At 41.4% G+C, this 14,088-nt stretch overlaps 1 protein-coding gene across 4 annotated transcripts in view; it reads right to left on the reverse strand.

Annotated features, from left to right (window-relative positions):
- The window catches only part of CPED1 (cadherin like and PC-esterase domain containing 1), a 281,780-nt gene extending 268,669 nt beyond the window's left edge, over positions 1-13,111 (reverse strand). Inside the window, exons 1-2 of one of the 4 annotated variants that reach the window (XM_047763881.1) lie at positions 12,932-13,110; positions 11,981-12,136 (exon numbers count right to left, since the gene is read on the reverse strand). Coding sequence is in view for 2 of the 4 variants with exons in the window: in XM_047763880.1 (XP_047619836.1) it covers positions 11,981-12,229 (249 nt within the window). In the remaining 2 variants the exon portion in view is untranslated. Of the gene's footprint in view, positions 1-11,980 lie in introns of all 4 variants that reach the window. The other 3 variants (XM_047763882.1, XM_047763880.1, XM_047763879.1) reach the window with 3 other exon arrangements.
- Positions 13,112-14,088: the final 977 nt, after the last annotated feature.

Here is a 14,088-nt window from a genome sequence, read left to right on the forward strand (position 1 = left end):
TATTTTCACAAATATATTTTATCTGCTCTACCAGCACACAAGTGTGTTTAAGGCAGACACAGTATTACTTTAACTACTGTTTCTTTAAAAGAAAAATCATCAGTTTATCTCCTTTTCTTTTATATCTACCCCTCACAAAAAAGAAAATTAACCCTGCCCCAAATCTATCTGCTCCTAAAATAGCTTCTGTAGCATTAAAATACACAGATAAATAGGTTTAGCTTGTGTGTAGGAAGCTTCAGATGTATTATCAATGTTTTCACTGTTTACTCAGGGAAGAAAAAAAAAAAAAGGTAGTTAATAATAAAGGGAAGAGTGAGGAAAAACCCATTTGAAATCACTTCTGCCCTCTAGGTGTGTCCAGCTGGGAAGGTTTACTGTTCAATATGAAAGTCGACTTTCTGGCTGACACTTTGCTAAGGTCAGGCAGTTCTTGCACTGCTACAGAAAAGTTAATTTCCTGTTCCATTTTTCCTGAAGCATCTGTGCACTTTGGCTAAATTAATGCTAGATTTTCCACTAGGGAAGAACTAGACTTAGGGCTGAAACTATTGGAATGCTATTACACTTCCTATTGCTTGTTAAAGAAACAGTGAAACTCAATTGTAACAGTGCAGTTTTGGGCTCTTAGTGGCATTTTGAAACATATCCATAACTTGACATTTGTACAGCACATTTGTAGAGCTATTTAATGAAAAAAATATTCCTGGTACTCACAGTCACGTTGCATTTATGCATTCTTCTCCCTCAAGAGGCGCCAAGAGCAACGAGAACATCTTCCTGACATTACCCTTTGGGATGTGTTACATTAATTGAAGAAGGAGGCCATGAGACTGAGGTGGCTCCAATGCCGAGGGGGTGGTTTATATAAGCCAATCAAAGTGGAGATTTTGAAACTGACACTTAAGCACGACCAATCCCAAGCAGCAAAGGAGGCTCCAGCCATAGCCAATCAGTAATTTCCTTGCTCACTTCTGCCTTTTCTCCAGGACAGTCCTGCCGTGCCTCTTGTCCAGGGAGCGCTTCCGCTTTGGCGCCAACGCCAATAGAGTTTCAAACCCCTAAAAGTTTCAACATGCCTCAGTTTGGGAGTCCCTGTGGGGCTCAGTGGAAATAAATCCAACTAGTGTCCATGAGAACGGGGTTCCATCCCTGGCCTCACTCGCTCAGTGGGTTAAGGATCCGGCATTGCCCGGAGCTGTGGTGTAGGTCGCAGGCGCGGCTCAGATCCCACGCGTTGCTGTGGCTGTGGTGTAGGCTGGCAGCTGTAGGTCCGATTGGACCCCTAGCCTGGGAACTTACATATGCCGCGGGTGCGGCCCTAAAAAGACAAAAAAAAAAAAAAAAAAGAAGCAGCAGCCTCAATTTCTCTTTTAACAAATGTGATCAGGTTTATTCCCCTGCATTTTATAATCTCAATGTTTCCCAAAGCACTTTGAGCTACCGTGCCTAATTCAATCCTCTGTAACAGGCATTTGCATCCGCACGCCACAGTCTAGGGAAATGAAACCCCAAAGAGTCACTAGCCCATGGCCACTGAACTTCTCAGCAGTGGTTCTGGATCCTCATAGACGTATGTCTTCTTTCATCTGGAAACACTGAGTGGGGCACAGCAGGATCTGCCTCAGATACATGGACATTTAACAGGTGGTTCAGGGGGTTTCCAGAAGCCTGTACCACCAGCCCAATACCGTCCACTTTTTCTTCTGTCAAAATAAATAAATACCAGGACCGTGGAGCAATATTACTTTTTTTTTTTTTTGTCTGAGCCTGCAGCATGTGCAAGTTCCCTGGCCAGGGATGGAACTCATGTCATAGCAGTGATCTGAGCCAATGTAGTGACAACGCTGGAGGCTCAACCCACTGTGCCACAATATTAGGGAAGGGAACTCCTCAATATTACTATTTAATAAATTCTCCTTTCTCCCTACCATCATCAAGCTTTTCCCCTTGCCTGATTCTCCCATCTTGAATGAGTATCCTTCCTCGGATAGCTCTCTTAGGTAGCTCTCTTAGCAGGTGCCAGATTCTTTTTGTCAAGGTCAGCTGTGAGGTACCTTTTAAGAAATTGGTTATCCAAAGGACTGAAATATCAAAACTTTGTAAATAATTGGCACTTTATCAATCAGGGAAGACGTGCTCCATGCTCACTACGTGCAGGCAAACACTTTCTTCCAAGTTGGAGGAGAAGAAAGCATTGTGAATAGCCCTGGAAAACCAATGAAATGTGCCTGCATTTGACTGCACTGAGAGTGTCAAAGAGAAAAGTGACCCAAGACTGCTAGCACAGGACACTCCGCTTTAAACACTTGCCTAAGCAAAATATAACGAAGAAAGCATATAGGCTGAGAATCAAAAATAGCTACTATATGTGCATTACTGAAATAAATATAAGCCTTTTAAAGTACTTATTTTTGAAGTCAGAGCTTAAACTCCACTTCTTAGGGGGAAGAAGGGCACCAAATTTATTGACCGCTAACTCTGGTCAGCCTCCATGCTTGGTGTTTTCAAAGACATATTCAGTTTTCACAAGTAGGGCTTAGGTGGCTTCATTTTTCCAATGACAAAATTGAGAGTTTACAAATGTAGGTAACATGTATCTACGTCCTAGAGCTAGTAAATGACACAGCTGGAATTCGAACCACTGTGCAGAGAAGCCCAAGGGTGTTCCACAACATTCTGATGCTCCGTGAGACTGCTTATTCAATAGACTTAACCGGTTTGAAGTCAGAAGTCTCAATGGGGATAGTCAGGTCTATTCTGCCCAGCAATCAATGTACAGGGTCAAGGACCCTCCCCTGCAATGTGCAGGGTAAAGAAGTCTGCTTGTAGGCAGACTGGTTGGGGGTTCTATTCAGAGTCCCCAAGTAATGGTTAGAGAAACCACATGTAGTTAGGTTTCAGAAAAAGTCGATAAGGCCAATTCTGAACTTTCAAATCCATGTGCTCTGCTTAATAATTATTTTGGTTCATCTACTAAGTACCCAAAGCCTCTATTAGTGAATTTAACTGGAAGTTGAATCAATTTTTTTCACTACGATCCTTATATATACACGGATTATATAATCTTATATAACCAAGGCTTAACGCATCTTTTATGGTGATTTTCCTCTTTTAAGCCCGGCATGATAGCCAAGATGCTTGATGTTGCATTTTGAATAAGCCTCTGTAAAGTACATAGGTTGACCAAAGGACTTCAATCTTGCAGATTCCCAAAGTTGTTATAGTTTCTGTTAGAGAACACAAATCCTGTTTTAGAATATGAGCTCATCCTTTTCATGAGAATAGCTTTCTAGAAAAAAAACATCCAAAGGAAACCAAAAGGAAAAATGAACCCAAAACATTCTCTTCACCCCAAAGGCCACAGACTCAAAGTTGATAATAGGAAACGCTTTTTATAATGTCAGTGTATCTAGTGGTTTCCACTTCAGAGGGTTTATCTTCGTGAGACTTTCCAATTCTCTGGCACATTAGAACAAGAAACAGAATTGCTTACAGGGAGAAAGAGGCAGAGGGTATAGCCACTACTGTGAAAAAAAAAAAAAAGAGAGAATGACACCAATAAACTGATTAATTTCTGGATTCAAAAAAATTTAACACAACTTTCTTAAATATGAGCTTCATCAAGACTTCATTAAAGTTTGTCTAGGGCAAGCAAATGTGAATTTGTTTAAAATTCTCTCAGTATGAACAATCTTTTAACCATTGCATATTTCATTATAAAAGTTTAACATGGTTCTAACCAGGTATCAAAGAAATCCACAAGCACTCAATGTCTATCATCAGCCCAACCAATTCTATAAAAGTCTCATACCTGTTAACATGCTGACAGTATCTGCTACACAAAGACCTCTGTCTTTAGATGCCATCGGCATGATTTTAAAATATTTACCTCCAAACCTGGTTAAAATATAAAAGCATGTAAAAGGAAAAGCTTGGAGTTCCCATTGTGGCTCAGAGGAAACAAATATGACTAGTATCCATGAGGGCACAGGTTCAATCCCTAGCCTCACTCGGTGGGTTAAGGATCTGGCATTGCTGTGAACTGTGGTGTATGTAGGTCGCAGACTTGGCTCTGATCTGGCATTGCTGTGGCAGCTACAGCTCCGATTCGACCACAACCTGGGAACCCACATATGCTGCGCGTGGTGAGGCCCTAAAAAGATTAAAAAAAAAAAAAAAGGAAAAGCTCAATTTTTGGCAGCATCACTCTGTTAAAACACAGAAATTTCTTATGACAAAGAGAGGACAGATGATGGTGACAAAGCAGCCAGGAGAGATGGGAAGTAATTAGCAAGGCACACAGGTTGGGAGAGGATTATTATTATTTTTTTTAATATGGTAGATATTTGAGGATGTTTACAGGAGCAGAATCCCAAAGAGACAAATGAGCTGAAGAGAACAGGAGAGATGGATGATAACTGAAAGCAAATTCAATGGAGCCAAATGGCAAGATCATAAGCACTAGACAAGAAGTGCAAGAAGTGGTACCGGGAGGACTTCAAGGGATACCTGGGGGAAGAAAGAGACAGGGGGAGTTCCTCTCATCTCCTGGCCTCTGCTTTATTTCCTCTCTCTCTCTCTTTTTTTTTCTTGTCATACCCATGGCATATGGACGTTTCTGGGCCAGGGATCAAACTGGTGCCACCACAGAAGCAAGGACCAATCATCCAGTCATTAACCCATGGCACCAGAGGGACCTCCCTGGCCTCAGCTTTAAAAAAGGATTTTCTCTGACCTTCAAATTCATGATTCATTTATTTCTCCAGTCATTGACTAGATATTTATTTATTCACTGCTCACTACCAGTATCACTCAGATACCGGTTTGGCACTGGGGATGGAGCAGTAGACAAGTCAAATAAAGTCCTTGCACTAAAGGAGCTCATCATCTATGTAGGGACAGTAAACAAATAGATATATGTTTATTCAGGATCAAAAACCTTAACATCGTCCCCCTTCTCCACACCCAACTCATTTCTCCAATCCTCAACTATGGCATGTGGTTAATGCTAGCATTATAAACTTTCAAAAAAAAAAAAAAAAAAAAAGATTCAGCCCAAACTGAAGACTCTGCTGACTGAGAAGCAGGCCTGACTTTGAGGGTGTAGCACCCTCCCTCAGATTGGTCTTGATTCTCAAGGCTCATTTTACTGGGAAAAGGCAAGAGCCAGAGGCTGAAGAGCAGGGAGAGAAATTCAACAAGGCTTTCATCTCAGACACTCCTCACCCAGGTCCTTGGGTTCAATGGGGCAATGACCACTTTGTGAAAGAAATTACAGAGGTGGGTAAATCCTCAAGGAGATTAAATAATAATTGTTCTGATAGTTAACACTTACTGAGCAATTTCTATCTGCCAGGTCATTCAAGTACGTCACATGATTTCTCTCATTGAAGCCTCGCAGGAGTCTCCCAAGATGGGTGATGATAAACGCCTTGGTAGGTGATGAAACAAAATCCTAAAGAGGTCAAGAAATGTCCCCACTGGAGCAAGGTAACAAGTGCTGTTGACTTGACTTGAGAGCTCATGTGCTGAACCATTCTTCGTCCGCCCCATCCAGTTTATTAGTTTCCTAGGGCTGCCATTAAGTACCACACACTGAGCGGCTTACAGCAACAGAAACATAGTCTCACAATTTTGGAGGCTGGAAGCCTGAAATCAAGGAGTCAGCAGCACCATGTTCCCCTTGAAACCTGTAGGGTAATATTTCCTCGCCTCTTCCGAGCATCTGGGGGTTTGCTGGCAATCTTTGGGACTGGTTGGCTTGCAGCTATATGACTCGCATCTCTGAGGCAGCAGCCTGACCCCTCTGCCTGCCTTTAATTCAATCCCATCTCATCCACTCTGCAAGGTGCATTACAGAATGGTTTCTCTGAACATAAATCTATTCGTGCCACATTTTGCTTCCCCTTCTTTGGGGGTTCCCTGCTGCCTTTACGAGAGAATTCAGAGTCCTTATCATGCCCCCATTTCCAACACCCAGACCCTGCTGAACGCTCCACCTCATCTATTTACCTTCTTGCTCTGCTTCTCTCGATACATTTTACACATACACACACACACACACACACACACACACACACACACGACTCTTTAATTTCTTCTTTGTGTACTATTTGTAATATTTTACTACTTGTAATATTCTTTTATTTCTCTTTCTAGCTCCTTCTCATCTTTCAAAATATTGTCTTATGGAGTTCACGTTGTGGCGCAGCAGAAATGAATCTGACGAGTAACTATGAAGACACAGGTTCAATCCTTGGTCTCGCTCGGTGGGTTAAGGATCCTGCATTGCCGTGAGCTGTGGTGTAGGTTATGGACATAGCTCAGATCCTGCATTGCTGTGGCTGTGGTATAGGCCGGCAGCTATAGCTCCGATTCGACCCCTAGTTTGGGAACCTCCATATGCCCCGGGTGTGGCCCTAAAAAGCAAAAAACGAACAAACAAAAAACCCAAAAATATTATCTTAAAGTTATGGATTCCCTAGTTATGGATTCCCTACTCTATGTATTTACATATCTGTCTCATGGTGCCTTTTATTTCTCTATCACCAGTACCTAGTGCAGTGTCTAGCATGTATAAACTGCTTAGGAATATTTATTAAATGAATGAATGAAAGATGAAAGAATGAATGAAGAAAGATAAAGGGTCAAGATGAAGTAAGAGTTTGTTTTTTTTTATGTTAGAGAGGGGCATTTTCAGTGAGATCATTACAAGTACTTCACTTGAAGAAAATGATGCCATTTCCCAAGAGTAGGAACATATTTAGAAATACTCTGGGGATTTTAGAAAGCAAAATTAAGCCAAGACATGGAAAGAACCTGAACGTCCATCAACAGATGAATGGATTAAGAAGACATGGGACATATACCCAATGGAATACCATTGTACTTTTTTCAGCCAGAAATAAAGAACAAAATAATGCCATTTTCATCAACATGGATGGAACTACAGATTCTCATACTAAGTGAAGTAAGGCAGAAAGAGAAAGACAAATACCATACAATATCACTTATATGTGGAATCGAAAATATGGCACAGATGAACCTATCTATAGAAGAGAAACAGACTGACAGATATAAATAGGAGACTTGTGGTTGCCAAAGGAAGAAGGGAAGGGAGTGGGATGAACTAGAAGTTTGGGGTTAGTAGATGCAAACTATTACAGTTAGAAGGTATGAGCAATGAGGTCCTGCTGTATAGCACAGGGAACTATACCCAATCACTTGATATAGAACAGGATGGAAGATAATACGAGAATTAGAATGTATAGATCTGTATAACTGGGTCACTCTGCTGTACAGCAGAAATTGACAGAATATTATAAATCAACTATAATAAAAAAATTTTTTAAAAGAAAGCAAAATTAGCACAACTACTATACCAGACATTAGATTACCCTGCCCCATGTACCTCTCTAGTGGGCACTTCCCACACCACTGTTGTGATCATAAACCTAAGGACATTTATATTTTCACCATCGCAGCCACCACAGACCTGACCACCCCTATGCACAGGAAAGATCGAAAGAGAACAAACGAAGTTCCTGTTGTGGCTCAGTGGTAACAAACTTGACTAGTATCCATGAGGGCTCAATTCCTGGCCTAGCTCAGTGGGTTGGGGATCTGGTGTTGCCAGCTGGGGTGTAGGCCAGCAGCTATAGTTCCAATTCAACCCCTAACCTGGGAACTTTCATATGCCTTGAGTGTAGCCCTAAAAAGCTTTAAAAATAAAAAAAAAAAGGGAAAAAGAAAAAGAACAACTATCTCACCTTTGCCCTGGCAGGACTGCACCCACAAGGCCCTGGCTCCCCCAAGGATGCCCAGAGAGTCCAGGTAACATGACTCAGAAGCAGCATGGGGCCAACTCTAATCAATGAAAAACAGAAGAAAGAGAAAGCCAGGAGCCAGATAAATTAGATAGACAAAGTGCTTGTCCTTCCTGCCCCTTTCCCCAAAGGCCAGTTCTGAGTTGCCTAGTTTAATACAGACACTCGGGGAATGTCTCCCAATAATGTACTCATTTGTATCTGTTCTCCTTCTTCCTTTATTTCCTCTCTCTTAGGTCCCTGGGATTGCCCCAACCTATAAAATAGTAGCATCTAAGTGTTTGCTTTCAGTTCTGCTTTTGGAAAACCTAGGCTGAGCAAGTAATTTTTTAGAAATTTTCAAATGTTACATATATTACACATTATTTGACCCACAAATAGATGAAATCAAAAGTATCGGTAATGAAAGCACTCATTTATTTGCCTTGGGGGATGGTTAGACACGGGGAACGTGGCTGCAGGGAACAGTCACTGAACAGAAGAGTTGGGAGAAATGGAGAATGAAAAGTGAAGTGAGAAAGAAACAGTAAGTCTCCTTGCGGAGCATGGACAGGAGATAATCAGAAACACATGGCCATGGAGAGTATAAATATATTCCCCAAGAGCAAAGTTCCCATCAAAGGAGCATACAGCAAGGAGATTTTCTCCCACTGTGTCTGCGTATCATTTAATGTGCTTTCCATGCCATGGAATATTAAAGTGCTAGATTCTAGGCAAAGAAATGAATCTACTGAGTGACCTACTTCAGGGAAGATGACGGAACTTGTCTTCAGTTTATATATTAAATTGCAGTAATTTTAAGACGCAGCACAAACGACAAACGTTGGGAGAAAACCCAGAAGAAATGACAAAAGTACATCTGCTTTGCAAGGCCCTCTGGAAAGCTCAGATGGAAAAAAGAATTAAAATTTGGCCAGAAGAGGGAGAGCACTTCCTCACTGTGGAAAGTTGGCATAATACTATACCATGATCTCAATCTGCACTGAAACCAGTTTGAGACATTGAAGCAGATCCCAAGTGCAAAGGTGTAAGGAACACACTCTCTTACCTTTAGATATTTGCTACCACAGAACCCTCCGTTTCCAGGCAAAGAAAGTATAAAAGATCCTCTCTTAGAAACAACTACAGCCAAAACAACTGGGATATACTTATTGCTTATTCATGAAAGTATGAAAACTATGATTCAAGAAATGCTCTGTGAGTATACTTTGGTTTCTGAATGTTTATCCCTGCAGACACTACAGCATTCATTGAAACGCTTTTTCAGTGTCCTCATGTGGATTCTGAATTTAAGATTTTTTTTCCTTTTTTAGATTTATAATCTCAGAACCAACTCACACTTTCTGGAGGAGCAGTTAGTATACAATTTAACTGCACTGCTTTTTAAGCATCTTCTTCTTTTCTAGTATCTCTTTAGGCCTGACTATCTGAAGAGGATTATAATTTTTCCCAGAGGACAGTGCACACATGCACACCTAGGTTTTTACATAAAATCCCTGGGTTTCATAGACATCTTATACATCCAAATACTTTCTGGAACCCATGAACCTTAGGTCAGAACCAGCTGTCTTAGGTAACTTTAAAAAGCAGTAAAGATGGATGGATGCAAGTAAGGGAAAGCTCTAGTAACATGAATATTTTGATTTGCCAATAAAAGTAATAACAAAACTCCAAAATTATAGACCGGAACAATACTTCTATAAAATGCCTTAGGTCTTGAAGAAAATCTCATCAGTTATTTTTTTAAATGACCTTCACAAGCAGCTGGGTTGTTTTGTTTGTTTGTTTGTTTTGTCTTTTTGCCTTTTCTAGGGCCTCCTGTGGCATATGGAGGTTCCCAGGCTAGGGGTCTAATCGGAGCTGTAGCCGATGGCCTTTGCCAGAGCCACAGCAACGCAGGATCCAAGCCATGGTCATGGCAATGCCAGATCCGTAACCCACTGAGCAAGGCCAGGGATCGAACCTGCAACCTCATGGTTCTTAGTCAGATTCGTTAACCACTGCGCCACGACGGGAACTCCCACAAGTAGCTGTTTTTGAGGAGGATCTGTGTACTGACTCCAAAGACATTTCTTCACTTTAGCTATCTGAAAGCATATTTGATCTTCGAAATGGGATAATTATTTAATTCTTTTCTGGAACATATATTACAAGGGGAACTAATTTATATTTGGTTTTAACTAACTTTCACATGATTCTTTCCAACTTCCTTTCTATCCTATCTCTAAACCAATGCCTGGCCCAAGGAAAGTTGAAAACAGAGGTATACAGCAAATGTTTGGAAATTCAATTTTCACATCCACTGAATTTACGAACTATGATTGTGAATTCAGAATCTTGCTTATGGTCAAAATGTTTAAGACGGTGGAACAAACCATCATGTGTTTGGCATTTTTTTATGAAGAACACTCTAGAGTCAGTGTTTTACACGAGCAGCCAATAAGTTTCAGATGGTTTATAAGTGGCAAGAGATCCAAAGCTGAAAGGAATTTTCTGTGACAGCCTACAAATAACAGTTAACATATGCCTAAGTTACAGGCAAAAGTAGGAGTCACATAAAGAGTAAGAAAGGCAGTAAATTAATGAATAAAAACTGTTTTGTCCAAAATATGTAACAAAAAGTTTAGGTACTTAAAGAGCAAAACAATCTCAAATATTTTAAAGCAATCACACTTATTGGAAACAAATAAGAAGTGACTTTCAAAATCATAGTTTATGTCCATCATAAATTGAAGTATTAAAAATGCAATTAAGAGCAACTTAATGCTATCATAAATTTAAACAAATACAAATTCTTCAATTACTTTAGAGTATTTGATTCCCATTGTCAGGTGAAGTTTCATGTAGATGTGTTTCTAGCTATATTATCTCCTTTTTTTGTCGTATTTCTTGGTCAAGATATTTCTTGACCTTGTTAATAAAGTAAATGACTCAAAAGTCCTCAAATTTTCTTTGTTCAAACCTAATATTATCTTGTATTTCGGTAAGTTCTTAGAGCTGTGGTTTCACAAATGATTATTAGAGCATTGAATTTAGAGCATCAGCCCTGCAGTAGGAACCAGTGGAACATACCATGTTGTACCACCAGCCCTGTAGCCTGCCTAAGCATCTGTGAGTGTCATCATACCTACCTTACCTGTCTCAAAGAGTTATGAGTCTGAAATGAAACATGCAAAAGAGTTTTTAAAACAAGGCAGAAGTAGTGTTAGCGATAATGGTAGCAGTGAGTGTTGGGATTCAACAAGAAATTCTGCTCCCAACAATAACAATGATCATAAGTTCAACCTAAACCCACCGCTGATATAAGCTAATACTCATAGATTTTTAAATTATCTTGCTACACCACTCTCTGTAGCACAAAAATCAGTGGTTTTGCTACCATGAATATCTATGTGCGTGTTTTTCTTTGTCTTTTTAGACTGGACTATTTTTAAAGGTTATCATTTCACTAATAGGCATAAGCAGAGAGGTATATTAAAATAGAAATTCTGTGTGTTGACTTGCATTTGTGTGTTTTTCAAGACTTGACAGGTAAGATTAGTAAAGTTATTAGACTTGTAAAAGTATAGAATAACCTACATTTTCCTATAAAATGCAGTGTTCATTATTTTGAAGAAACCTATTACACTATTTTTAAAAATGCTTCAGAAATAAATATATTGCTTTTGCAAGGTGCTCAGCAAGGAAAAATAGACTTAACCAATTATGAAATGTAATTGTGGTGTATCTTTGAGTCTGGAATGGTCTAACCAGTCATACTGGCGGACTTGAGAAAAAAGATATTCAGCATTTTCCAAATTTTATGCATCTTTGACTAGTGTTCTGAACTGCTATGGTCAGATCTCTTAGAACCCCAGTATTTTGGAAAGAATTCACATCACTCCCATCCCCCCCAACTGTTTATTTCATTTAGCTGAAATGAAGTGAAATTCTGAGATAAAATAATGGCCAGGACTGTCTGAAAGTAAATATAAGAAGTCGAAGCTAGCATGTGTTTCACTGTCATAAGGTCACTCTCTGGACTGTGTATACTCTGGATCCCTTTCAGATCTCATGGAAGTTAATTTTAGTTGTACAGAAGGGTCAGAGAGAAGTAGACTGATATCTATCCTGGCAGAAAAATGTCAAGGTTAAGCTTCTGGTCGCCTTACCTTTCTGATTTCCTGTGCGTTATCGGAGAGAAGGACGCACTGCTTGTCCACGGGGAATCCCTTCCGGCATCTGCTTGCCTGGGTTTCGGTGGGTGTGTTTGGAGCAGCCGCAGGGACAGTGGCTGTGAGCTTCCTGGATCCCCGGAGCGTCAGGGTCTGGTAGAAGAGACAGACTGCCACCACCAAGCCCACCAAGAAGGGCCGCGGGCAAAATCGCCGGCGACAAAGGAACACTGGACGACAGACCATGACCAGTTCAGCTTCACTTGGCCCCTGTCCACGTTGCCGGAAAAGTCATAGCTATTTTTTGTCAGCATGAAAAATAAAAATCTGTCTTCTTTTTCCACAACTTAAAGCACATCAAGATAGTTCCATCCCCCACTTAAGAACTTTCCGAAGCGTCATGCCAAAGAATCATAGGTCCCAAAAGTCTGAGGCGGTAAATAAGAGCCCTTCCATGGATGACAGTAAAAAGTGGCTGGCTTGGGTTTAAAAAAAGACATCAAAATAATAATAGTTGCAACGAATAACCTGAGCTTACCCCTGGCTGCCAAACTGTTGCTTCCGGTAATGCCTTATTTTTTCACATCCTTCAGCTCAACAGTAAAAGCTTCACAGGAAAAGAGAAACAACAGCAAAGTAAGTCTGGAGCCTAAAAACAGCATTGGAGATGGCAAGAGGTTTAACCCAAAGTGCCTGTTGCACAGCTGGACGCAGACCAGCTCGCCTTAACAGTTCCTCATTTTTCCTCCGGTTTTAAAGCCGTCCTGCTTTCAGCCTTTCATGTTTCTTAACTGCTTCCCCTCATTCCGTTTTAAATTGCCACTCTCCTGTAAGCCTTCACGGCTTTTAACATAAAAAGGGAACACACAGTCTGAATGGACATGGTTACCATCCGTAGAGGTTGGCTTGTATTTGTTTCGTTCCAAGTTCAAAGTTCTATGTACTTACTCAGTTTTCATCCTTTTAGCCAGAAAAAAAAGTTTCCATGATCCCCTAACAGCTTGCTGAGCAAAACCGCTCGGAAGGAACACCCAGCCGTAGGACTCCAATGCATCTCCCATCCAGGGACACACGCACACAGACACACAGACCCGCGCGGCGCGCGCCGACCGCACGCAGAGGGGAGCAGGGCAGCAGGCGGTGCAGCCCGGGGCCAGCGAGGGGGCGGGGCTAAGGCCCGGGCTCCTGGTCCTCGGGGGCAGCCGGAGCGCGCTGTCAGCTCCGGATCCCAAGCGGTGGGCTTCCCCAGACTGGAAAAAAACCTTTTCTCATTTGCCCTGAAATGCGGCCACCCACTCAGGGCTGCAGAATTTTAAATACGTATTTGATGTTTGACCCCCTTCTGTAATTTCTTTTTCCTAAGACAGCACTGGAAAAACAAATAGCACTTCATCCACTGATGACAAAGGTCGACAAGGGAGACTGAAGCCAGACTCTGTGCGTAAATTGGAAGGATCACCACTCTAGGGAATTGAAGTCCCTTTTATGGGGATAAGAAAGTCTTGCGTACTGCTGTCTGGACCTCAGAACGTGAAAGTCTGTTAATTTGCACTGATACTACCGGAAGTCTTTTTTTTTTTTTTTTTTTTTTTGGTCGGCACCTAATTCACATCACTTATTGCTCCTTTCCTGGAGTAAGGCTGAGTTTTTCAAAGGCTAATTGCCTGACACTTCGCTCCTCTAATGAATGGATTGGAGCAGACGCTGGGTCACTTTTGCTCAGCAGAAAGGCGTTGTCCAGAAGTCAACTTAATCTAATGCTATACAATCTGCCACAAGGAACCCCTAGGAGGGCAAGTCTGCAAACTCCATCCACTCTTGCTGAGTCAGGTGAGGGAACGCAAAGGAGAAAGGCAAACTGTACAAGGCGTGTTGCTCACCTCTTCCAGCCTTGGCTTTGCAGTCTGGAGAACCAGGACTGGCTTATGCTCATAGCAGACATTCTTTCAAGGCTCTTCTAAATAGGTTTTATGACCTGTTTCTGACCCAAACTCGTTCTTGTGAGCTGAGGTTCTCTTGTGAGGCCACACCCCTTAAGTGATCCCATCCTTTAGGCACGCTCCTCTGGGTCACTTGTATTTTGTGAGACGGAGCGCCCCCTAGGG

This window comes from Phacochoerus africanus, chromosome 16, assembly GCF_016906955.1.
Source record: "Phacochoerus africanus isolate WHEZ1 chromosome 16, ROS_Pafr_v1, whole genome shotgun sequence".
Taxonomy (NCBI): domain Eukaryota; kingdom Metazoa; phylum Chordata; class Mammalia; order Artiodactyla; family Suidae; genus Phacochoerus; species Phacochoerus africanus.